Source organism: Sminthopsis crassicaudata, chromosome 3 (assembly GCF_048593235.1).
Source record: "Sminthopsis crassicaudata isolate SCR6 chromosome 3, ASM4859323v1, whole genome shotgun sequence".
Taxonomy (NCBI): domain Eukaryota; kingdom Metazoa; phylum Chordata; class Mammalia; order Dasyuromorphia; family Dasyuridae; genus Sminthopsis; species Sminthopsis crassicaudata.
Window position 1 is genome coordinate 173,327,754 of NC_133619.1, and position 24,592 is coordinate 173,352,345.

The 24,592-nt window shown below is 34.4% G+C and overlaps 2 protein-coding genes across 7 annotated transcripts in view; one reads left to right on the forward strand and one right to left on the reverse strand.

The window, feature by feature from the left end:
• The window catches only part of DCUN1D2 (defective in cullin neddylation 1 domain containing 2), a 33,456-nt gene extending 10,917 nt beyond the window's left edge, over positions 1-22,539 (reverse strand). The window contains exons 1-5 of one of the 4 annotated variants that reach the window (XM_074299585.1): positions 22,410-22,539; positions 14,560-14,704; positions 11,469-11,685; positions 7,862-8,030; positions 5,334-5,464 (exon numbers count right to left, since the gene is read on the reverse strand). In XM_074299585.1, the coding sequence (XP_074155686.1) occupies positions 5,334-5,464; positions 7,862-8,030; positions 11,469-11,685; positions 14,560-14,589 (547 nt within the window). In that variant the 5' untranslated portion in view covers positions 14,590-14,704; positions 22,410-22,539. Of the gene's footprint in view, positions 1-5,333; positions 5,465-7,861; positions 8,031-11,468; positions 11,870-14,097; positions 14,362-14,559; positions 14,705-22,409 lie in introns of those variants that run through there. The other 3 variants (XM_074299586.1, XM_074299587.1, XM_074299588.1) reach the window with 3 other exon arrangements.
• A 268-nt stretch (positions 22,540-22,807) lies between these two features.
• TMCO3 (transmembrane and coiled-coil domains 3) overlaps positions 22,808-24,592 on the forward strand; it is a 65,711-nt gene continuing 63,926 nt past the window's right edge. For 2 of the 3 annotated variants that reach the window (XR_012487827.1, XM_074299582.1), the window contains exon 1: positions 22,808-22,935. The gene's annotated coding sequence lies outside the window, so the exon portion shown is untranslated. Of the gene's footprint in view, positions 23,164-24,592 lie in introns of all 3 variants that reach the window. The other variant, XM_074299583.1, reaches the window with a different exon arrangement.

A 24,592-nucleotide genomic window follows, 5' to 3' on the forward strand; every position in this document is an offset into this window, starting at 1 on the left:
ACTGAATCAATAAAAGCTGTCACAAAAATTACTTGAAAGTAATGAAACATAAATGAGCTTTTTCATAAAGGAAGCTATCTCTAAATCAAATTTTACTTTGTGATCATTTTGCGATGCATTCATGCATTCTCCATTAAACTACATTAAATTAATGAATTTTAAAATATATTATAATTTTAAATGAAATCTTTGATATTATGTTAAATAATATACTTACTAGTTTTTCCTTTGAATTTATCTAATTTTATATATGTATTTACTAGTACTATAAAATGGTTTTCAAAACACTTATAAAATGAAGATTTAGCAAAATATCTTTTAACTAAAAAAATTTCAATTTCACTTAGTCATCAACTTACAATTCATTTTTAAGACAGAAATTTCTCAAGAATGTTCATGAAGAAGAAAACACAAAATTTTGTTATTTAAAGTATACTATTAATATCTTAACATACTAGGCATCAACTTCTAAACATTTATTGGGAATACGTAATATAAACAACATAGCAAATACTTAATATAAACAATATAAACAAATTGGGAATACTTAAAATCAAACCAGCAAAACTACAGTGAAACATCAGACAAACCAATAAAATAATTAAGTTCAAGGGAAAAATATAACTTTTTAACTCACATAACTCTGTATTTGTTACTGTTATTACTAGACACAACTACATCTGTTTTCTTCCTCCCCTCTACTATTACGGCCCTTCTGTCCACTTAGTTCACAAGGACTGATGCATCAACCAATTTCCCACTATACACAGCTCTTCCCAATTTGCCCTTCTCCATTCCTTTCCATTTTCCCACCCCTATTCTTCCTTCCTTGCTTTTATAAACTTTAGGCTTACTAAGGAAATTCAAGGTTTAGGTTTAAGTAGTTGCAGACTCATCAATTTCCTTTCCTCAAAAGCAAATTGGAACCAAAACAGATAAAATGTTTATATCATAATCATTATCTGACCCATTTGTGCAATCAGCAAATTTCTAAGCTCCAAAGTCAAGTCTATATTTGGGATGAAATTTTATATTATGAAGAATACAGTGTTTTGTATCCAATAAGATTACTGACAATGCCAGAAGATCATAAAATGATAGCTTAATACTTTCGGTTACTCATCATGATTGCATTGTCTGTTTTTTCCATTTCCCCTCAACCACCTAGGACTACAGTGTTTTGCAAATATTTTTAAAACATATTGTTAATTAAAACACTCATTAAGAATATTTCACACTATGTTTAAACGTCTAAAAGTTTATAAGAACATGAAACCAATAGTTTTATTAGAGTTCTTAGTTATTTGCATATAACTTATGCTATCCAAGAGGCACTGATAAAATATACTTATAGTAATTCCCCGAAGAATTAACCTTTGAACTCAATGATCTTAAGTTCTGTTTATGATATTTAAAGTCCTGTCCAGCTTTAAGCCTATGTTTCCTGCCATTAGTAGAAGGAACACAACTGGATGAAGGAATAAAAGAGCAATAGGTGCCAGGCCTCATTTTGTGCCCCACAAGTGACAGCCACAGCTCCCTTAGCTCAACTTTCTGAGGACATCCCCACTTAGAACTAGCAGATGGGAGGGAAAGTTGAGACCTAAACCTCCATCAAGGGCACATTTTTTTCCTCCAGTTACATTCAAAATAACAACAAACTTTTTTTACAGATTTTTAAAATTTTTTAATTCTAGGTTCTCTCCCTTATCCCCATCCATAATTAAGAAACCATTTGGGAAGTTATGTAAAACATTTCCCTTATTCTGCTGCTATGTGTTTAAGTTTTTAAATTATTTAATCATAATTTTGAACTGGCCTTTTATCTTGAAGGAAGAAGTGAGGGAAGGCTATGAGACATAAGCAGTAACTCAAGTTAGGACAGTGATCACAGCCAGTAACTGAAAGCCGAGTTGTAGTGTAGTATATGACCCAAAGGAGACTGTCCTTTGAATTCAACCAATAAGAGCAATTAATCCTATAGAAAGGCCACTCTGTAGTACAGATCAGAACACACGAAGGAAGAGACCTTGTACGAGGAAGAATTTGGGAGGAGCCAGGCTCAGGCAGAGGGTGAGAGAAGTCAATTCTTACAGTTAAGGGATCCAATGTAAGCTAAAATCTTGAAATGAAAGAGCCAATTTCACCCCCACTCCCTCCACCCGAGGGCAGCCATCTGCTACAATCTTGATAGAATAGAAAAAATGCAAGTAAAGGGAAGAGGGATAGAAGAAAAATCAGATAATATGACTAGATAATAAAAATCCCTAGAGATGGATGGGGGAGACATAAGGGTTGAAGCGCCAGTGCAGCTAACTGTGGAGGCCCCATAATGTTATTTTGTGGTTTTCTAAGGCAATATGTTACCCTTAGGAATATAAGGGTATTTGAGTATAAGACCTCTGGATCTATGGTACTGAGAGTTGTTCTTAAGTATAGATTTAGAACGGGAAGGAACATTAAAAAATAAGTTATTTTAACAACCTCATTTTAAAGATGAAGAAACTCAGAGGGAAGCAAACAGGGAGGTTAAGTGACCTGCTCAAAATAGCATGGACTATAAGTGGTGGAATTGGATTTTGAACCCAAATTCTTTGATTTCCAATTCAGCATTCCTCTTATTGCACAAATATAACCACAGGCTCATATATTTCATAGAGGCAGCTAATTTACAGGGAGTTGCTTAAAAATACAAATGCATGTTACTGTACTGGAATGAAATATCTTCAGTTTATGCTAATATATGTCTTTCCCTTTCAAAGAGATTTTTTTGGGGATATAGCTTAAAACTTGGGGCAGATCTTAACAATTAATTGGATAGAGAAACAGGATAACATGCTATAGCTAAGCCAAGTAAAATAAATGACTTTTGGGCCAAGTACCCATAAAAAAGTGGATTTTACAGTATCCAAAAAACTTTGAGAGAAAAATTGGTGTGGGGGAAGACAGTATTAAGGCCCTGAAAGAAAAACTGGATGGCAGTTCCAAGGGAGAGGCAGAGCAAGCTGCTACTAGGGTCCTGGGGTAGATTAATTTAATCCTTCTATTCTTCCATATAGATATGTTATTATAAGAAATATTTTAAAATAGAATTATTATTAAATGTTTCATAGCATTTCCATAGGAATGAAAAACTCCTGTAAGTCAAATTATTCCTCATGAACAGACATTATAAGAACAAATCCAACAAGGTCCAATTGTCAGTTTTTGTAATCCTTTACAGCCACCTTTATTGACTCCTCTAATTTTTCTGAACATGCACTTTTTATGGTCTTTTTATTCCTCTCTGGGTGACATACTGACATTTCGTGTGTGTATATGTGTGTGTGTGTGTGTGTGTGTGTGTGTGTATACACACACCCACATTCACATCCACACCCACATGCACATAATCTGATTGATAGGCTATGAAGACATCTAAAGATATATATCCATGGTCAAGAAAGCTAGCATTCAAATCCTTTCTTAAGTTATAATTTAACTGAGGTAGACACAGAAGAGGGGAGAACAACCAATTTTGACTCCAGTTTTTTCTTATTTCCAAAGAATAGCATTCTTTCCAGTACTGACAGTGAGCTATAATTCCCTTTTGTTTCTATAGCTACTTGTTAAAATAACCAGGTCATCCTTTGAGTCCAGCCAAGTGAAATACTAATAATTTTCTTCATGAAGAAAATATGCCACAATCTTCTTCCATTAGGGGTCCCATGAATATGTTTATGTGACCTCAGCTGGTTTTCAAGAATTCTAATGAAGAAGAATACTATGCTGTTAAAACTTTTATAAATATGAAATCTGCAAGACCCCTTGCTTTTAGAACTAGCTGCTGTACTTTTAACATAATTCACATGACTCTCAACTTTGCTCACCCGCTTTCCCTGGTTAGGGAAAAAGACATCCATACTTTCTAATTGTTCTCCCACAGGAGTCAACGATACTTCCAGCTTTTCAAGTTTTAAGTGGACCGACTCAAGTGGTTTCCTTTAAAGGACCCTCTTGCTGAGGCCTGGCTGTGCTCCTGAGGTGTCAGGCACGAGATCTGCAAGGCAGTGGCATGCAGGGTAAAAAAAGCTCTTTGGGATGTGACAGAGCAGCCTAAAGGAAACGGGAACGCTGACAACAGACTCACTGCAGTTCAAGAACATGAACAATTAAAAACCAAAAGAGCAATTCCAAAATATATGGGTGAGAAACAAGAAAGAGAAAAGGAAGAAAAATGAAAATCACCTTTGAAGTAGTAGTTAGGTAACTGGCAATTCTACATTTTTTTAAATTGTGAGGCACTAAAAACGCCATTACATATTTATAGTTCTACTTAACTCCAATGCAAAAGCAGAACATATATAGTATTTAAATGAAAATTATGGGTAGAGGAAATGGAGAGTCTAGAATTGTCTGCATGGTAGTTATATTCTCTTCATTTTTCAAAACATTGTCTTATTTCTTCAAGTTTTATCAGCATCTTAGAAATTAGAACATTTATCAATTCAAAACACTTTTTTCTAATGTTTCTTATTATTCTAATAAACCATAAACTACTTTTAAATTTGTAAGTAGAACTTTATTAAGACAAATAAAGTCATTGTAATTTTAGTTTAAAGGTATGGGTCAATGTGGATTGCTAGACATTTAAAAATATGCTAAACTGTCCTAATATTTAGAAAAGGAAAAAAACCTTTAAAAATGAAAATTCTTCAATGAATAATATTCATATTATTAACGTTATCTCAACTACTAAGGCAAATATTTCCACAAAAAATGGAAGTACTGAAATGTAGTTTGATTTAGATTTAGGTTGACATTGATTTCACATTGGAAAAGATAATATATCACTGTTACTGTCAATGTTAGCTTTATTAAAGTTATGGAGTTTAGCTAATCTCAGTACTAGCCAAGAATAGCTAAGAAGTGACACTGTGAAAGAGGAAAATCAGTTTTAAACATAAAATGGATATTAAACGTTAACTGCTGACTTCTCTAATATTTTGGATGTAGTTAATATCAATATCAGGCTAATGTTAATATATCATGATGCGGACATGCAAGGATATAAAGATGCCTTAAATTTATGTATAGCACAAAGTAGTTTACACAATACAAATTGTTCAAAGTCCTCTGAGAATACCTCGAGTCAAAAGATCAACAATTCACTCATAAAAGCACGTATTATCCCAGCCTAATCTATCAAGTAAAATCTTAAAAGAAAAAAAATTAAAATTCAGTGAAGTTTCTAATACTACTGTCAGAGATACTGAAGGAACATTGATCATGGCCACTATAATATCACTAGAAATCAGACATAGCATTATAGACTTGGCATTTATTATACTCACCTAAACCTTTTTGTCCAGGGTTCTTAGCAAAGTTAAAGGTAAACTGATAAAAATCTTTGAATTTTATTGCATCCTTTAGCTCTTGTTCTATTCGTGGTAAAAGAGCTTTTAATTTTTCAGTAGTATCACACCTATTGTAAAAAAGTTAATAAGTGAATACCATTTTAATAGAAAATTTTATAAAACACATATATTAATGGTATTGTATAGTACTCAGTTTGGCTTTAAAAGTTATATTTAATAACATTTCTGATAAAATGTAATTTAGCTTCTTCCCCACAAGATAATATTTAAGGATCTTTAAGCAGAAATCATAATGAAAAACAAATAGATGAGTTTTTTTTAAAAGAGTATAACAAAAAAAAAACCTAATATTTTGCAACAGCTTCAACTTATTGAGAAATAGTTTTTTAAAAATGAAAAATAATTTTTAGGTAAGTCTTTGAAAATTGGCATTGCCACTTTGAGGAAAAGCATTGTATTAAGTACTCTTTATATATGTGTCAAACTTTCACTAAGGTCTAGTCAGAGCCTCATGGTCTCATTTAATACTTTTTTTTTTTTTTTTAAATAAACAATTCTAAAAACCTCTGTCTGCTGTTTTCTCAGACCATAAAATAATGGAAACAGCACAATAGAAGGGGGACAAATGTCTATTCTGTTCAGCGTATAATCCCAAAGGTTGGAAAACATGACAGAAAGTTTAGTAAGATTTCCATCCAAAATGGATAATGCAAAGTATTGATGCTTAAATGATTCAAGATCCATTAAATGAAAAAAAATCACTTTATAGGAAATATTTCATTACAGAACAAAATCTAAGAATTACTTTTCTCTTCAGGGAGAGCTTTCCACAATAGCATGCTAAAAAAAACAACTAAAAATTCTTTCCAAAAAGTATCATTATGATTACAAATCACTTTTGGAATGGATAGATCAGAAACTAATAATAGGATAGTTGAACTGTACCTAGAAATTCATACTTTTCACAAACATATCATTGAGACAAAAACTTTAAAAAGGATAGCAAGTGTCCCATCATAATAATTAATATTTCTTAAGCATCCACCAATAACATGGCACATTATAGAACTGAAGAATCTTCATTCCAAATACTTATGCTTTTTATGCTTTCCCTCTGTTTCAGGAGAATTTTTTTTATTTCAAAAGTTATAAAATCTCTTTCTGTTGCCTAGTTCAAGGAATTCTCAAAACAATATTTTTTTCCTGTAGGAGGGTCAAAACTTATTCAAACAGGTTAGCATTTCCATTACCACAGATTACCATTATGTATAGTTATATATTTTCATTAGTATAAAAAATCTGCCCAATTTAAAAAAATGTGTCCAACAACATAGCAAAATCTTAAATTAATTATTAAATGAAAGAAATCCTTGCCCCCATCTTTATTACCCTGAAGTATTAAGAGATGCTTAGATTAAAGAAATGTAATTCAAGGATACAAAGTACAATTCTAGTGAATTGATTAGTGAAATGTATTTTTGTAAATTTTGCAATTTTAATAAGTAAAATAGGAGTGAATAGCAGAAAAAGAAAGTATTCAACAGTACTGGTTATAAGAGTTCAAAATTAAGTAGAGAAAAAAAGTAGATGTGAATAGTGATTTAAATAGAGAAGGGCTGATATGAACAAAAAACTGTATTGGGTTAGAGAAAAGAATTCAGGAGAGAGCAAGTTTTGAAACTTATTTCTAATTCTTACAAGCTATGGGACCATAGGAAAATCACTTCCCTGAACGTAGATTTCCTGATATATAAATGGAAACGTGTAAGTATTCACAGTATCTAACTCTCAGATTCTCATTTGAATTAATTTCTCTCTCTTTTTTTTTTCTCTCTGTTTCTGAAGCAATTAGGATTAAGTGACTTGGTCAGGGTCGCACAGCTAATAAGTATCTGAGACTGCATCCGAACTCAGGTTTTCCTAATTCCTCTTATCTAGTTGTACCATCTAGTTGCCACTCATTTGAATTATACTCTGTAAATTTTAGAAAATACATTAAAAATCAATGACCATTAATGAGAAACAGCAAAGCTAATAGCTAGAAAGCTATTCTTGGTCTGTAAGACCTTGCTAATATCAGTCTAGCTTCTGCCACTGTGATTGGCCTGATCTTGGAAGTCACTTAATCTTTCCTCAGATAACTCTGTAAAACCATAAAAATCCTAATATGCTTTGGAAAAGGAAATTTCTCTTTATCAGGAATTCCCCATACCAATGAAGTCACAAGTTTGGACCAAAGACAACCACCACCACCATCACCACCAAAAAAAAGCCAAAAAAACCCAACAGATTTTTACAAAAATCATTAAGGTGGAAATGAAAAGGACACCAATTAAATCACTTAAAAGAGATCCATAAAGGAAGGCACAAAGTGATCCACAGGAATAATATAATGATATCCCTGAGCTGGTTTTTAAAAAGTGGTGAAAATTATCTAATAATAAAACATAATTTTTTTTTTAAAGATAGCAATTCTGTATTATAGAGGTCATTCATTTACTCACCCCAGCTCTGTCATGCCATCCATAAATTCCTTTTTACTGAATTCACACTGAGTGGCTGCCCTGAATTTCCAAGCTATGACAAGAACACTGATATGGGCAGGATCTAGGCCTAAATCATCACAAAACTGCTGAATTCCATCAATGCCAATTTTATTCTCATCTTGTGGGTCTATATTTAAAATTACAAAACAGAAAAATCATATTATCATAAACTCTGTTGTCATAAAAGAATAAACAGTCTATCAATGCTTTTGAACCCCATAGCTAAAGGCATAGTTTGTTACATACAGGAAATGATGAACTTAGCAATGATGGTACATAAAAACAACTTTTACTTAATAAAATGGTATCTACTGGTATAAATGAGTGGAATCCTTTTTTTAAGAAAAGTACTACACTTGCTTTGAAAAACAAAAGAGGGAAATAAAACAATTTCTACAGATTAAAACAAAAAGAACAAAGGTGGCAAAAAAGCTACCCTGCCAACAGGAAATAAGTACTAGTGACAAAGCATAATTAAAGTACATATTTGATATTCTAATTATTATTTCTATAACAGAGTAGAACTAAGAAAAATTTATTCAGATGCTACTGTACAAAATGCATTCTTCACTTAACTTTTATTTTTTCATAGGCTGAAATTTAATTATTCAGATAGTTATTTTTCTTCTTTCCAATTTGCAAATAAAATTAAAGATTAGTTTATTCATTCATTATAATTGTGAATACCAAAAATGAGTTTGATTTTCATGGCTTTAATGAAAAATAATATTGGGTAGTAACTATCACACTATATCAGTGAAAGCAGCTTGGTATGTACTGGAACAAATTAGGTTTAATTATCTTCATGAAATATATTATTTATAATATAATCTGATATAATCATATAAGTTTATATTTCCACTAGTACCAGGAATTAAAAGTTGGCAGAAAAAATGATAGAAATTCATTGTCAACTGTATAGAGAAAATAAAAATTTTTGGCAATATTTATGTAAAAATTATCTAGAGTCAATTCAGTGGTGACTAAGAAAATAATTTTCTAAAACTTATTCATGTGTATATTTGTTGTGCTGTAAGGCAGGGAGGAAATTTTACTTTGGTCATTTAATTATATTCTGGTTTACTTAAGTTATTACACTTGTTATTGCTGACAGTATAAATTTAATTACTGTATTACAATTTCCTACATTAATCTTCCATATACAGAAAAGCATTTTAATACAACTGTCCAAGATAAGCCAAACACACACACACACACACACACACACACACACACACAGTGTATACACCTATAAATATATGTAAAGTCACCATAAACTGATTCATGCCTTCACCTCACAAAAAATTATATCTGACTTTGCATATTTTCAGAGTAATGGAAAAACTGGGCCAATGTTACCTAAGCAAAGAAATAATTTCTGAAAAATGGTGACTAACAATATTTGATGAAACAAATTTCAATAACATTTCTACCTAATTATGTTTTTTTATTTTTTTAGTATGAGAATCAATATTGGGAACATATACATATGTATAAATATAAATACATTTACTTTATAAAACATAATATAATATTGAAGAATAATATAAAATTACTAAGATATATTATTTGTTGGATTTCTATAGTCTTCTGGTTTAAGATATTTAAAGAGGAGTTTAAATTAAAATGCTATTAAAATGTAAAGACTTGTTATTTGTATTTATTTAAAAATATCTGAAAATCATATCAACTAGTCTTTTAAAAAGTTAGTTCAACAATTATGTAAAAATAGGTGCAAATACATTTTAAAATTATTTTTAGGGCTTCATTATGTATAAACCTGTGATTCTAAACCAGAACATTTTTAGACTAAGTTTTTGGGATTGTTTTTTTTTTTTTAGGATAGTTAAGTAGTATAGTGAATAGAGCCTCAGACCTGGAGTCAGGAGGTCATGAATTCAAATGTGACTCCAGACACTTGACATTTATTAGTTGTACAAATTGGGCAAGTCAACTTAACCCCCAATTACCTCAAAAGATAAAAAAAAAAAAAGAAGCTACAAACATGCAATTCTTAGTATTTTTAATCATATGCAAAAGGGCTAAGCAAAATTGTAGTAGTAAGAAAAGTATTTGCTCTAGTCTGAATGTAGTTCTAACAATCTAAACCAAAGTTGTTTGAGTTTGGGAAATGTAAAGTTATCCAAGAGAACAATTTACACGATAATAATGTGAAGGAAAACAATTTTGAAAGATTTGAGAACTGATTTAAAGACTTCACTACTTCAAAAGTCTGGTGACGAAGAATGCTTTCTTCCTTCTGGCCGACATGAAGGTATGATTTGAGACATACATTTTCATATATGGTTAATATGTTGATTTATTTAGCACTTGACTGTACTAATCTATTACAAGAGAGTGCTTCTATTTGAGAATAGAACAATGTCTTTGGAGTTAGTGAACAGTGACAGAAAAAAAAAGGAACATACATAAAACATGAAGAGATATACATCTGAAAGCAAATCAAAATGGGACACAAATAGGGTAATTTTAATACTACCATGTTTAAGATGCATTTTAAAAATTATGTAACAGTTTACAATTCCCTATACAATTCTTTTTTATTCTTTGTATACTGAACTGTTCATGTTGGATGATTTTTAAATAGAATTTTAAAATAAATATTAAGAAAAAATCTTCTCCAATGAAATACATGGCAATAAAAACGAAGAGAAATTTTACTTAATATTTTAGTCTTGGATGCTACCAATAAATCTTAGGATAGATATAGCAATCATGAAAATATAACAAAATCTTTCAAGCTATTAAAAACTACCACTAGAGAGAGGCATAGATATTGTTATATTCATAATCACATTGCTTTATTCTAAAGTAATTTTTAAACTATATAAAAAAGAAAGCAAATTTAAAAAGTCAACTACAGACTAATTACAATAACAAATCACTTCTTTTCAAAGTAGCTTTGTTCAAAGATTCAAACAATAGCTTGTATTAATGTTGAAGCCTCTTCTGACAAGCAAAATGGAAACAATGTTGCATCCTTAATTTTGCATTAATCTTCTGATTCCCCCCCCCAAAAAAGCATATTTAACAGGAACTGAAGGGAAAAAATTTTTATGTTGTCAAAATTATATCAAAATCAAGATCAGAACAAAATTTATTTCAAATTTCATTATAATGGCTGTTTCAATTAACTCAACAGATCATTCAAAACATGTAATATAGTTATGGATAAGTTCAAATGAGATAGTATATTTAAAAACTCTTTATAAAACAAAGTGCTATGTAACTTTTTGTTATTATTGTTGTTGATGATGATGACATACCTTATCTAACCTCCTGGTACCTTGTCTTCATCATAACAGGCAGGAAAAAACCACCTTTCTACTTTGAATGATCTGTTTTAGTAGTTAACTAATTAATAAAATTGGGTTTTGAGACTTGCAAGTTCAGAGATAATGGGAATAGATCTTTAAAGAATTATTTTTACATAGTTATCATACATTATATTCTAAAACATTTTATCCTAAAAACATATCATTTTAATGAGATGCTAAAAAGTTTTAGCAATGTTTGTACAAATGTTTTAAAAAACCATCCTTACCTTTATACCTGTTATACAATTGTTCTAACTTCTTTTTGTCTACTGAATTTTTCATGGATTCTTTGTAGTACAAGTCTGGGTTCTGGAAGTAGTTGTCAGTTGCCACTTCTAGTTTCCACTCATTCTGCATTAAACAGTATATAGCAGTCTTTTCACCAGCCTGGGTAAATGTCATAAACTGTCGGATCTTGTCCTTCTGAGATGATTTAAACTTATGCTTTGGGATGCAAAAGAAGCAGGAAAGCCAATGAAGCTAATCCAGAGGTTTGTTTCAGCATTCTATTACTAATGCCTATATTTTAAGTGGATTTATTTTTCTTGTATGGTGACTCAACTTTCACTTCAGAATTACAGGAAGACAAAGCCTTGTTCTTCATCAGTTAAAAAGACTGCACATTCTTCTGAAAATTGAAATGACAGCATCTATATAGTAACGAATATGTAAAGTCTACCTCTTAAAATTATTTTTATCAATAATTTTATTAAAAATTATCAATAATCAATTCTTTCATTTAATATATTTTGATCTTTATACATTTCATTTTAATTGAGCATAGTGACTTAAAAAACCCTTTAAAATAGACCTATTAGAAAACTGACATTCTTAAGTTAGTGCAGGTAAGTACAAATTTTTCCTAAAGAATAATATCAACCTTCTAGTTTAAGAATATTACTGAAGTTTCTTGTAGTCTAAAAATTCACTAACTGTTGCAACTGTCTTGAAAAGAAACTAAAGAAATTTAAAGCAACAAAGATATCTTTCAAAATAAGTTTTTAAAACTGAAATGCCTACTGAAAGTGAGCATAGAAGGAACTTATTCTATGGAAAATTAAAAAAAAAAAAAATCAAACAATAGAACCAAAACCCAGGGCCAGAGTAAACAAAAATGTTAAGTTCTTCAACTCCACAGAATTACATTAAAACAATATATAAGTATTCTTAGATTTTTAATATAGTAAAGTTTACAACCACTTAAAATCATGCTGATATAGCATATTTAAGAGTAAGAGGAAAGTTGGTCATTGACTCCTAAAGTTCATTCAGGAATAACTAGTTTGTTCAAGAAACTGGAATGAGACCACTGAATCTCTTCACTGCACTAGTGTAATGAATAAGCTTTAACTTGCTTCTTATAGATGTTTCCTCTAGATTTTAAAAATATTAAGAAATGGAAAGTTAGATATCAGCAAATATAATTATGATCTAAAAAGTAGACATTTAAAAACATTTTTTAAAATTGAGAGCAGCCCATTTCTCATAATAATATTTTGCCACTACTTTGTTATACTTAGAATCAAAGAATTCTCTGCTACCTACCACCCATATAATCTTAATGAAGTCATTTCACTTCTAAGCCTCAGTGACCCTCATCTCTAAAATGTGGAAGGTGGAGTAGATGACTGACCTTAAGGTTTCCCTTCCATCTCTAAATCTGTGATCCTAAGATAGGGGAATCAGCACAAAATTCTTGAAATAGTCAAGATATTTGACCCTGAAAACAGAATTATATAACCTTGTCCCTGCCACTTTTCTGTAAATCAAAACTTTCCATTTAAAAAAAAATGCAAGAGATTATCTCAGTATAAATGCTTAAAATAAACTAAACCACTTAAGTAAAACAGGACATCACAGAAAATTCTTATTAATTACACAGTTCAGCAAAATGAACTAAACCAAATAACTTGTTGGATTTTTCATTAAAAGTGGATTTTCATTACTAGTCAAATGCATTGCCTCAAAAAAACATATGTGACCCAAAAGGATGTGTCATTAGTTATTACTTTAAGATATTACAGGCATAAATCATTTAAAACAAATTATATTCATTAAAAAAACCAATTTATAGAAAAGATAAATGGAGAAAGATATTCTTTACAAAAGGTTCACAAGATTTTTAAAAAGTAGCCTTTTGTTCTACAATGACCTGACTTAAAATGGTCAACTTCACATAATGACATCTGTTTGCAACAAAATGAGGTGCATCCAATTAAAATCCTAGTGTGTAGTCTTTGGAAACAGGAAGATTTAATGCCATTTGAATCACTTTCCTTCCCCTTGACAATTTATCTAGTCTTTTCAGTTATGTTTTTGTTCAGAAAATGTATTAAAATTACTATTTTTTGGTACAAGAGCTTCTTTTCTTTTTAATCAAACAGGTGCAGATTTTCCTCATTCCCACAGATTTAACGAATTTGGAGTGTGGAAACAAGGATTAGTCAAGAAGCAAAGATTTTTTTCTTTCTATTTTTTTGGAGAGTGCTTTAAAGGTCTAAGGCCTGTCTAAGTTGTAAACGGTTCCAATTGCAGTTAAAAAAAAAAGTATTTAAATGAACTAACAAAAAGTCAAGTTATGCCCTACCATACACTGTGTGGGGGAAGGGAGAGAGAAGAGGAGCAACATTAAACAGATGCAACACAATCTACAACTGGGGACAGGAGCACCACTAGACACTTTAGCAAGCATACACACGTATTTTATTTATACACATACAGACATGTAGCATATATGCTCTCACCATTTTCTCCCCTCCTCTCCCTTATAAGTATATTTTCACACACACACACACACTCACACACACACACTCGCACACACGAGCTACAAGGCAGCAATCTCCCGGGTGCTCTCACCTCAGCGCCAAGTACAGCCCACTAAGAGTACGATCGGGAAAATTAGCAAAGCCCCGGGCACTTCAAATTCGTCAGAAAGGCTCCGATCCTCGCCCCCCCACTCGGAGAGAAAAGAGACCCAGCCAGGGAGGGGCGAGAGGAGGCGGGGGAGCTGTCCAACCAGCCCGGGGGGAAAACCGAAGGCCAAAAAAGGCGAAGGCAACGGCCGGTGTCAGTTCTCATATCTCCAGCCCGGCAAGGGCCCCCTCCCTCTCGCCCCGCCCTCCCCTCTCCTCCGGCCGGCGGAGGCCCCCCCCCCAGCCCCTCCCGATGACCTTCCCTCCTCTCCTCTCCGCTCCACACCGCTCCCGGCAGCAAACCCAGCCCCACCCTCGCAGCGAACTCCCGAAGGAAGGGAAGCAAAGAGATAACAGGTAAGGTGGAAGAAGATCCGCAGCAGGGGGCGACGCGGGGTCCACCTACCATTTTAACATCAGCGCTCAGTCCCAACATCTCCGCCCAGCGACTCGCCGCTAGCACCTTCCGCGCAGGCGTAGCCTCCCTCCGCCCCGCCCCCTCCCGCCTGCGGAGGCTGCGACTCTTCGGCCCGACGGAGCTGTTGGCCGCCCTAAAAACGAGCTGGGTCACTACGGGAGATGGTGCTAGGAAGACGTGAAAATGGGGGTCGAGCTTGGCATCCCAAAGTGCGGGCGGCTTTATTAGGCTCTGTGGGCACGTCTCACTTTCCCCGAAATTGGGAGAGCACCACGCACGCCAGGAAGAACTTCAGGGAATGCGGGAACTCCGGGACGAGTACATTGAGCGCGTTGGGGATAGAAGACTACAATTCCCGACATGCCCCGCATCTACTGTGGCCGAAGTGGCTGACCGATCCCGAGAGCTTTCTGGCGGCTATGCGGCCCAAGATACTGGACGCCCTCTCCTTCAGCACCAGTTAATCACTTTTAAAAAGTGACTTTGAAAACATTACGAAACGTTTTCCAATAAAGCAGCATCTTCAGAAAATTGAACCTGATTCTTAATAGGGAATTTTGCCCCTGAAGAGTACCCAGGTGTACAAACAAAATTATCACTATTTATGCTCTTAAAACTGCCAGAAATACCTTGCATTCATTACCTTATTTGATTGCGAATTAATTTTTGGTCATTGTGTTCAGAAACCTTTTACAGTTGCCAAATTTTTCATGACTCCCTCCTCCCAATAGGGTGAACCCACAGTTTAAGAAGCTTTCCGTTAGAGTATTTATGGCTTCTCCAGGATCTTGTAATTTTCTTCTGTTAATTTAGCATGGCTCCTAAAAATGGTATTTTAAATTGCACTTACCTACTTATTACCAAGTTAGAGGTTGTTTTTTTTTTTTTTTCATGTAGTTGTTTATAATTTCAGTGTTCTGCTCCAAAAACTGCTTGTTCAAAACCTGACCATTTATCAATTGGGGAATGGCACTTAGCCTTATAGATTTGCTTCAGTTCCCCATAGATCTTAGAAACGAGAAACTTGCTGCAAAATCTTTTCCTTTAGTGTCGAGCTTCTAATTTTAAGTTTTATTGTTTGCAAATAAATAGCATTTCTGGTACGATATTGAATAGTAATGGTGATAATGGATATACTTTTAGCTTTACCAAAAACCTTTTTAACTGTATTTAATCAAAATTATCCATTTTACCTCATGAAGAGCACCCTCATTAGCTCAAGAACTCTTCCCCTATTCATAAATATGAGAGGTAATTTTTTTCATGGTCTTCTAATGTGTTTATGAAGTTGTGCTTTATGTCTAACTCATGTAATCATTTTGAGCTTAGCTTAGTATACACAATGAGATGTTGGCCTAAATCTAGTTTTTGCTACTGTTTTCTACTTTTTCCTAACAGTTTGTTCAATAGTGAGTACTTCCCTCCATGACTGCCATCTTTGGGCTTATCAAACACTAGGTTATTGTGCATTTGCTTCAGTATATTGTATACCTAATCCATTTCACTGATCAATTAAGAACTAAATTATCATCCAATATCAAATTCTTTAGATCAAGTCATTAATATGAGGTATTTCCTTGTCATTTCTATTCCCATCTCCAGATCCCTACTTTTTTTCCCCCATTCATTTCCTTAATATTTTTGACCCTTTGTTCCTTTGGATGAATTTTATTTGTTCTAGGTTTATAGTTATTTGATCATCTAATTGGTATGGCTCTAAATAAATAAATTAATTTAAGGAGTATCATTTTTATCATATGACTAAGTCTACCCTTGATCTACTTCTCCATTTATTTGGATCTTTATTTGTGTAATATGTTTTACAATTTTTTAATGCCATTTCTGTGTTTGTCTCAACAGATATTTCATACTATATTTAGTTATTTTAAATAAAATTTCTCTCTTTTCCTATTAGATTCTGATAGCAATGATGGAAGTGAACCCTGAAACTGTGTTCACTTTAATCTGTAAAAGAAGGGAGATTCAGTGTCTCAGACTCTCCCCTGGGAAAAGCTACTTTTACCAGACAACGCCCTCCCAAGTTAAATTATTTTATTCAGTTGGAGAACTTTCAAGCAGAATTTGTTTCTGCCTAAGGAAAGATCCTTAGAAACCTAGGTGTTCTCACTACATAGAATTCCCAATCCCTCTAATTTTGTTCACCTGCATTTTGGATTTCCTTCACAGGCTAATTGTACACTATTTCAAAATCCGATTCTTTTTGTACAGCAAAACAACTGTCTGGACATGTATACATATATTGTATTTAATTTATATTTTAACATATTTAACATGTTGGTCAATATGCCATGGGGGCGGGGAAGGAGGAGAAAAATTAGAACAAAAGGTTTGGCAATTGTCAATGTTGTAAAATTACCCATGCATATATCTGGTAAATAAAAACTATTAAAATATATTTAAAAAAAAAAAAGAAAAAAGAAACATAGGTGTTATGTCCCATTTTGCCACAAGCCTTAGTTGTCCTGATTCTATAGCTCCTCATCCTTCTCTAGACATCTTTAGAGATGGAGAGATGGTAAAATGTTCCCTGATTAAGGAGACTTTTGTCAGACCACAGAATTCCCATTTCCCTGAGAGAATTCTGCTCAAGCCTGGGGCTCCAATAACCCAAATCTTTCCTAGAAAATTTTGGGTGTCCTAGCTATAGAATAGATAACAAGAAAAGGCTTTACCTTGTCCAGATTCTCGGGGATTCTTGTTCATGGAATCAAAATGATGAGGTATAAATGATGAGTTAAGTGGTAGTGAAGAGTTGTGAGAATTAGGGTGGGGAATGCCCTCTGGTCAGCACAGGTCCAATGCTAAAGAATTCACAAGCCCAAAAAATTTGTATGGCAAAAGGGAATTTTACTGTTCACTAAGAAGCCAGTCTGTTAGGAAGACAGACTTCTTAGTGGCAAAAGGTCCTGTCAGGGAAATAACAAAAGTTAACATTGAGAAGAGAATATCATCACAGTGGGCAAGAGTCCTGACAGGCAACTTTGCCAAGAAGGGAGCTTCTTTGGCAAAGTGTAATCCTGTTTCAAATTTCTGCAAAGACTTAGGGTTCAGAGTTGTCTTTTATTAGCAGTCTGAGGCTGGGGCTTCAATCAATACCCCAGGTCTAGATTTCCAGTTGAAAAGAGAGTATTTATCTTGGCATTTGTAGCCACTCAACAGGATTATCAAGCCTTATCTCCAAGTGAATAAAATCACTTAACTTGGGAAGGTGTTGTCTGGGAAAAGCATGCTTTTCCCAGGGGGAAATCCAGAGACCCTGAATTTCCCTTCTTTTACAGATTAAAGGGGACACAGTTTCAGGTTCACCCCCATCAGTAATATAGAATATGAATTATTTCTATGAGTATATTTTATATCCTGCAGCTTTGCTGACATCATTGTTTCAGTTACTTTATTTACTCTCTAGGGTTCTAAATAAACAATATATCATCCCAAAAAAGTGAGTTTTGTTTCTTCTTTGCCCATTTTATTTCTTTTTTTAGTTTTGTTTGTTAATACAATATTGAATTAGAAATGGTGATAATGGATATACTTGTTTCACTCCCGATGTTATTAGAAAGAATTCTAGCTTGTCTCCCTTATAGTTAATGCTACCTCTTGATTTCATTTAGATATTATCTTTTTAAGGAAAGCTGATTATTTCTATTATTATTTGTTTTTCAATTGGAATGGGTATTGCATTTTGTTAAGTTTTTTTCTGCATCTATTAAAATGATAATTTAATTTTTAGTATTTTTGTCATAAAATTAATCTTATAAAACCCTTATTTGCCTATTTTAAAAAATAACAAATAATATTGGAATAATTTTTTCTCTAAATAATTAGTAAAATTTACTCACAAATCCATCCTGGTTTGCTTTTTGTTTTTCCCTTTGGGAATTAATTTATGGTTTGCTCAATTTCTTTTTTCTAAAATAGGCCTACTTAAGGATTCTTTTTATTTTGTTAATATGGGCAGTTTATATTTTTGTAAATTTTCTTCCATTTCACTTAAATTGTCGATTTTATTGACATGTAATTGGGTAAAATACCACCTAATACTTGCCTTTATTTCATCTTCATTGGTTATGAATTTACCTTTTTAATTTTTTGATACTGATGAGAGTTAGGAAAGGGGGAACCCCTTTTGGTTTGGCGTAAGGATACATAGTTAAATGCAGTCTAGTGCCGGCCCAGAGTCCCCTGTAAAGGAATTTATTGATAAATTGATAAAAAGGTTTATTGTAGGGGTATGGAAGTAAGGATAAAGGTAGAAAGACGCCAGGGCCAGAGTTGGTCGCAGGGCAGACAGGAACCCTTACATGGCTGGAAGGATACCATGTTTTAAGGCTCCTGCAAAAGAGTGGACTCCAGGGTTTCCCTTTTATAATCTGGAAGGTGGGTGGAGTCCCAGGCTCCTGGCTGGTTTCCACCAGGGTTAGTATTGAATAGAATTCAATGGGTTTTTAGATAAGGAAGAAGCTATTTGTGGGGGTTGGGGAAACCTGAGCAGATAGTAGGGGGCTGGGAAAGCCCAAGTTAGCTCAGATTCGGTGGGGGCTGGGAAAACCCAGATATCATTGGAATTCAAAAGGATGCTTTTGACCAGAATTTGTGAATCAAAGATCCTAGCTTCTTCAGCCATGGGGGTAGGGAATCAGAAAAGAATCTTAAAGAGACCTCAACCCACATCAATACTAGTAATTTAGTTTCTTTAAAAAAAAAAATCAAATTAACTAATGGGTTATCTATTTTATTATTTTGTTCTCCAAAAATCAATCCCCTAATTTTTTAAATTTAACTTTTTTCCTTATGATTTTGTTAATCTTTCCTTTGAATTTTCAGGCTTTCTATCTTTGTTTTTAAATTGCTGGTTTTCTAATTTCTTAGTTGCATTCCCAATTTGTCAATTGTTCTTTCTATTTTTTTTTTCAATATGATTTTAGAGATATAAAATTTTCTCCAAGTATTGCTTTGGCTACATTTCACAAATTTGGTATGCTATCTCATTATTGCCATTATCTTTCATAAAATTATTGTTTCTATGATTTTTTTCCCCCTTGATCCACATCTTTATGAATATTTGGCTACAATTAATTTTTAATCTTATCTGTCAAACATCCCGTATTGACTGTAAATTTTTATTGTTTTATGGTCAGTATAAGATGAATTTACTTTTTCTGCATCTATTTATGAGGTTTTTATATCCTAATGGTCAATTTATGTGAAGGTACAATACACAGCTAACAATAAGCATATTCCTTTCTATTCCCATTCAATATTCTCCAGAGATCTATCATATCTAATTTTTATAAAATTCTAAGCAATTTCACTTTATGGTTAGATTTATCTAGGAAATATATAGGAATATATTAATAGTTTTTCTATCATGTTCCTTTAATTAAATGTCATGACAAATATGAAAATCTGTTTAGAAGAAATATACATATTTAAACTTCTATCAGATTATTTGCTATCTTGAGGAGGGGGGGATGAGAAAGGAGGAGAGAAATTTGGAACAAAAGGTTTTGCAAAGGTGAATATTGAAAATTATCTTTGTATATATTTGGAAAAAATAAGATTTAAAAAAAATTAAATGCTTATACCATTGGGTACATATATTTAATACTGACATTGATTTACTGTCTTTGGTGCTATTTTTAGTTTCTATTTATTTTTTATTTAGGTCTATTTTTGCTTTTGATTTGTCTAAAAATATGACTGCTCTTTTTTTAACTTCAGATAAAAATAACACATTCTGTTCCAGATCCTTATTTTAATTCTATGTGTTATCTTTCTGTTTCAGGGCTTCTTAAAATTTTCTACTTGTGATCTCTTTTTGCCCAAGAAAATTTTATATGACCCCAGGTACATGAATATATAAAATAGATATTCAAACCAAACATTTACTGATAATAAATCATAAATTTATTTTTAAAAAATTATTTAAATTTAAAACACTTTTATCATTTGTTAAAAATGAAAGCAAATTTATATACTGAGTGTGCTTGTTTATTTTTACATAAATAATTAAACTTTGGCGTAATATTTGATACTTTTTCTGTTGTGAAATTTTTTCATGACCCCCATAATTCAGTTATATGACCCCATATAGATTTGCTACTCACAGTTTAAGAAGCTTTATTGTATTTCAAATGTGTTTATTGTAAACATATTGCTGGATTCTTATTTCTAATGCAATCTGCTATCCTCTTCTCTTTTAACAGTGAGTTTATCCCATTCCCAGTGATTGCTAACTCCATTATTTCCTTCTAGCCTATCATACTCTTCCTTCTCTTTTTGTAATCTTTACCATCCTAAAGAGTCTGCTTTGTTTCTTACTATTAACTTTCTTTTACTCCCTCTTTTCGTTACTTTTTTCCTTCCTATTTCCTTGTTGGGCAAAATGTTTTTCTACACTCAAATGTATATCTATGTGTATTCTTAGCTCTTGGTTCCAGTAATTCCAACTCTGCTCAAACTTCCCCCTTTATTATATATTCCATTTATGTGAAAAAATGTTCCCTATTCTTCCTCTTACTTCCCTTTTTCCCTCTCTCAGTGCATCCTCTTTCCTATCTGTGAATTCTTTTTTTGATTATCTAAACAATTATATCCAGGCCCACTGTCTAATTGGAGTCCCTTTAAGATACCTAGTTGATGACAAAGTTCTCAAATGGGAATGTAATTCTAATCTTTTAAAATCTCATTTTTTTTGCTCATTTACCTTTTAATGCTTCTTTTGACTCTTAAGTTTGTCAGATTTTTTTTACTAGTTCCAGTATTTTCATCAAGTATGCTTAAAATTGTTTCATTAAAGATGCATTTTTTTTCTTGTACTGTTTTGATAGATAGGTTATCCTTGATTGTAAATTCTCTGCTTTCTAGAATTTCATAATCTAGTTTCTCTGCTTCCTTATAGTGATGGCTGCTTAATGTTATATGATCCTCGCTATTTGAATCCTTTTTTATGGTTTCTTGTGGTATTTTTCCCTTTATCTGGAAGCTCTCCATCTTATTTGTAATATTTCTGTAAGTTTTCATTTTGAAATTCCCAAAGACTTGTTCAGTTTCTATTTCTGGTTCTAAGATTTCTGGGCAGTTATTGAAATATATATAGGCTCTTTTTTTGTTCATGGTTTCAAGTAGCCTAATATTTCTTAAATTATGTTTCTTCAACCTGTTTTCTAGGTCAGTTTTTCCTATGAAATAGTTCACATTTTCTTCTTTTACCCCCAAAGCTTTACTATGGGGTTCTTTTCTGTTTGTTTGCCAATTGTTGACTGCTTCTAGAGTTTGGACTTCTGCACAATGAATGGGGAGTGTTGAGGGGACCGGCAGAGAGGTGCAGCCTAAGTTTTAATTCTTTTACCTACAGCTACTTTCCAAGCTTGGTGGTTCACTACCTTCCTCACCAGAGCGCTGCAAGTCCCAGACCTAGGTTCTGGGCATATTGATTGATTGGCTCGAGCCAGACCCAAAGTTTCCGTAGCCTGCCTAAGGATCCTAGTGTTAGCCCAGTAGTTGGGAGCCACAGATCTACTCCCTCCCTCTCCTCTTCTAAGTGATTTCTGATAGGCTTGGCCGACGGCCTGAAGACTAGACGTAGTTACTGCTCGGCTTCTGGGCCCAACACCTCAGCTCTGGAGCGTGTTCCTTGCTTGGAACATAAATGGCTGATGATGCTCCTTCCAGCACCAGCACTCGGTGGTTTGGAACACCTGAGTCTCTTTTCCACCCGGGTACCCAGTATCTTTCCATCCCTGGTACTGGAATTCTCCCCACGTGTCCGCTTATTGCCGATCAGCTCCACCCCGCCCGGCTGGAAAATGACTCACTGCGACCTCGCCCTGGCGTCCCCCCGACAAAATTCACACGGGTTTGCTTCCCAAAAGGCTGTGGAGAAGGGTAGTGGTCAGCCGGACTCATCAGTTTCTCTGGCTCCCGCCATGTTGGCTCCGCCTCTCAGCGTCCACTCCTAAGGGGAGGAGTCAGCCGAAGCGGACCCCCTCTTCCTCTAACCCGCCCCCCTTTCGTAGAGGTGCCCCTTTTCACTCTCCCCCAATCTCCCGGCTCGTACCTAGATTCTGTTTCCGTTGGGAAAGAGGGGCGGGGAGCCACGGCGGCAGCGCCACGGTCACTTCCCGCCCTTGCAGACCGGCCTCACCTGGTAAAGAGATGCTGGAGGGGAGAGCTGTAGGTCCTCGGGCTCCCGCGACTCCCTCTTCACTCCCCCCGCCCTGTCTCGGGGCTGCGGCTCGGTCCCGCCCTCCTGCCCGGGCGGCGGGGTCAGCTCCGGGAGTTCAGACTGCCGGACCGGAGCCGGGGGCGCAGCTGGTGAAGGAGCAGGCCCCGCCCGAGGAGGTGAGGACGATTCTCTGACTCGGCCCGGCGGGCTGCCGGCGCTGTTTCCTTCGGCCCCGGGACTCGGGCCTCCGCGGGTCCGGCCTCGACCTCCTTCCTTCCCGGGACCCGGCCAGCCCCAGGGCTTGGACTGAGGGGGCGTGTGTATGGGGGAGGGGGCACTGTTGGTGAATGTGGGGCTGGCCACTCCGCGCCGTTACTTTCTTGGGTTTAAAACGGCTTCTTAAGGTAAGGTCCGAGGACAGCTTTCAGGGGGTTCTTGGACTTAGAGGGGGTGGCGACTGTGGTCGAAACAAAGTAAACATTATTTAATATAAATAATGGGTCTCCTTTCTAATCCCGGGTGCTTATTTTGTGCGTTTAAAAATACCCTTCCACTGGACTTCTACAAGGGCCTCTGGAACCCGGAACCCCAAATGTTAAACCCCTGGCTTAAGCGATCTTTGAAAAGCCTGAATTTGGCCAGCACCTCTAGCGCCGACGGTCCTTCCTGCTGCCGGACGGGGTACCAATCTCCGGGCACCGATTAGGGAGGGCTATGGAAGCGCTCGCTCGTGGGGGTGACACGTAACCATCCGGAGGCTTGGCCAGGTGAATGATGCGGGCGGCCGAGAGCCGGGAGACACTTCCTCAGCCCCGCTCCTGACCTCCCCAGGCTGCTGAGACAAATTAAATGATTTGCTTCCGATCTCAAAATTAGCTCAGTCCTAGGCCCCTGGGCGCTAGTTCCATGCTCATCATCAATCAGTCTTACTCTTTGAGAATTATCTTTTTTATTAGTTTTCATTTGGACTGTTTTTTTTTTTTTTTGCCAAAAAGCCAGTGCTTTTTTTTTTTTAAAGGATTATTAGTGATTAACAACTTTTATTAGTACCATGTTGAATTTTTCGTCAAAAATTTTGAGTTGATCTGATTATATCAATTAAATTGGACTGATTTTCAAAAGCCATCCATTTGATTTCTTTTTAAAAAATAAATTTTAAGTCACTTAAATTTCCTTTGCATGCCCACCCTTCCTCTTTTGAAGAGTGATTCCATATAACAGAATTTTTTTTTTTTTAAAGAAAACTAGGAAGAGTGACCTTCAATCTAGTTGTTCTCTCATACTTCTTACCCATTTGATTTCTTGACATTTTTCTTTTTTGTTGTTGTTGACTGGTATGTGAGAAAAAAATCCATAAAATTATTCAACTTTATTCCAACAGATATGAAGAGTGACTAATCACTATATTACAAATAACTGTACAATTTTTAGCTAGAATTAGATCATTTTCTTAAGTTTTTAATATGCATGTTCATATATTATTTTTTCAGCCTGCTTTTGTTTACAATTGCCAACTTTTTTATAGAATGAGTTTGGTGACCTTGCAAAAATGAGATTTTTCTGTATAATCAATTCTTGATTATCTACAACAAAAATTTAATCTCTCTAATTTACAAGCCTGGTCAGGTAATTCCCCTACTTCAGAATCTTCAGTAATATTCTATTACTTACTGAATAAAATATAAACTCTACTTCAGCCCTCAAAGTCCTCCATGATGTGTCTATCCCAGCTAGATAGGCAGCTAGGTGACACAGTAGAGTGCACATTTACATTCATTTAAATGAAATGTTCAGTTATCTCCTTATTTTGTCTTTTTCTGCTGTCCATGTATT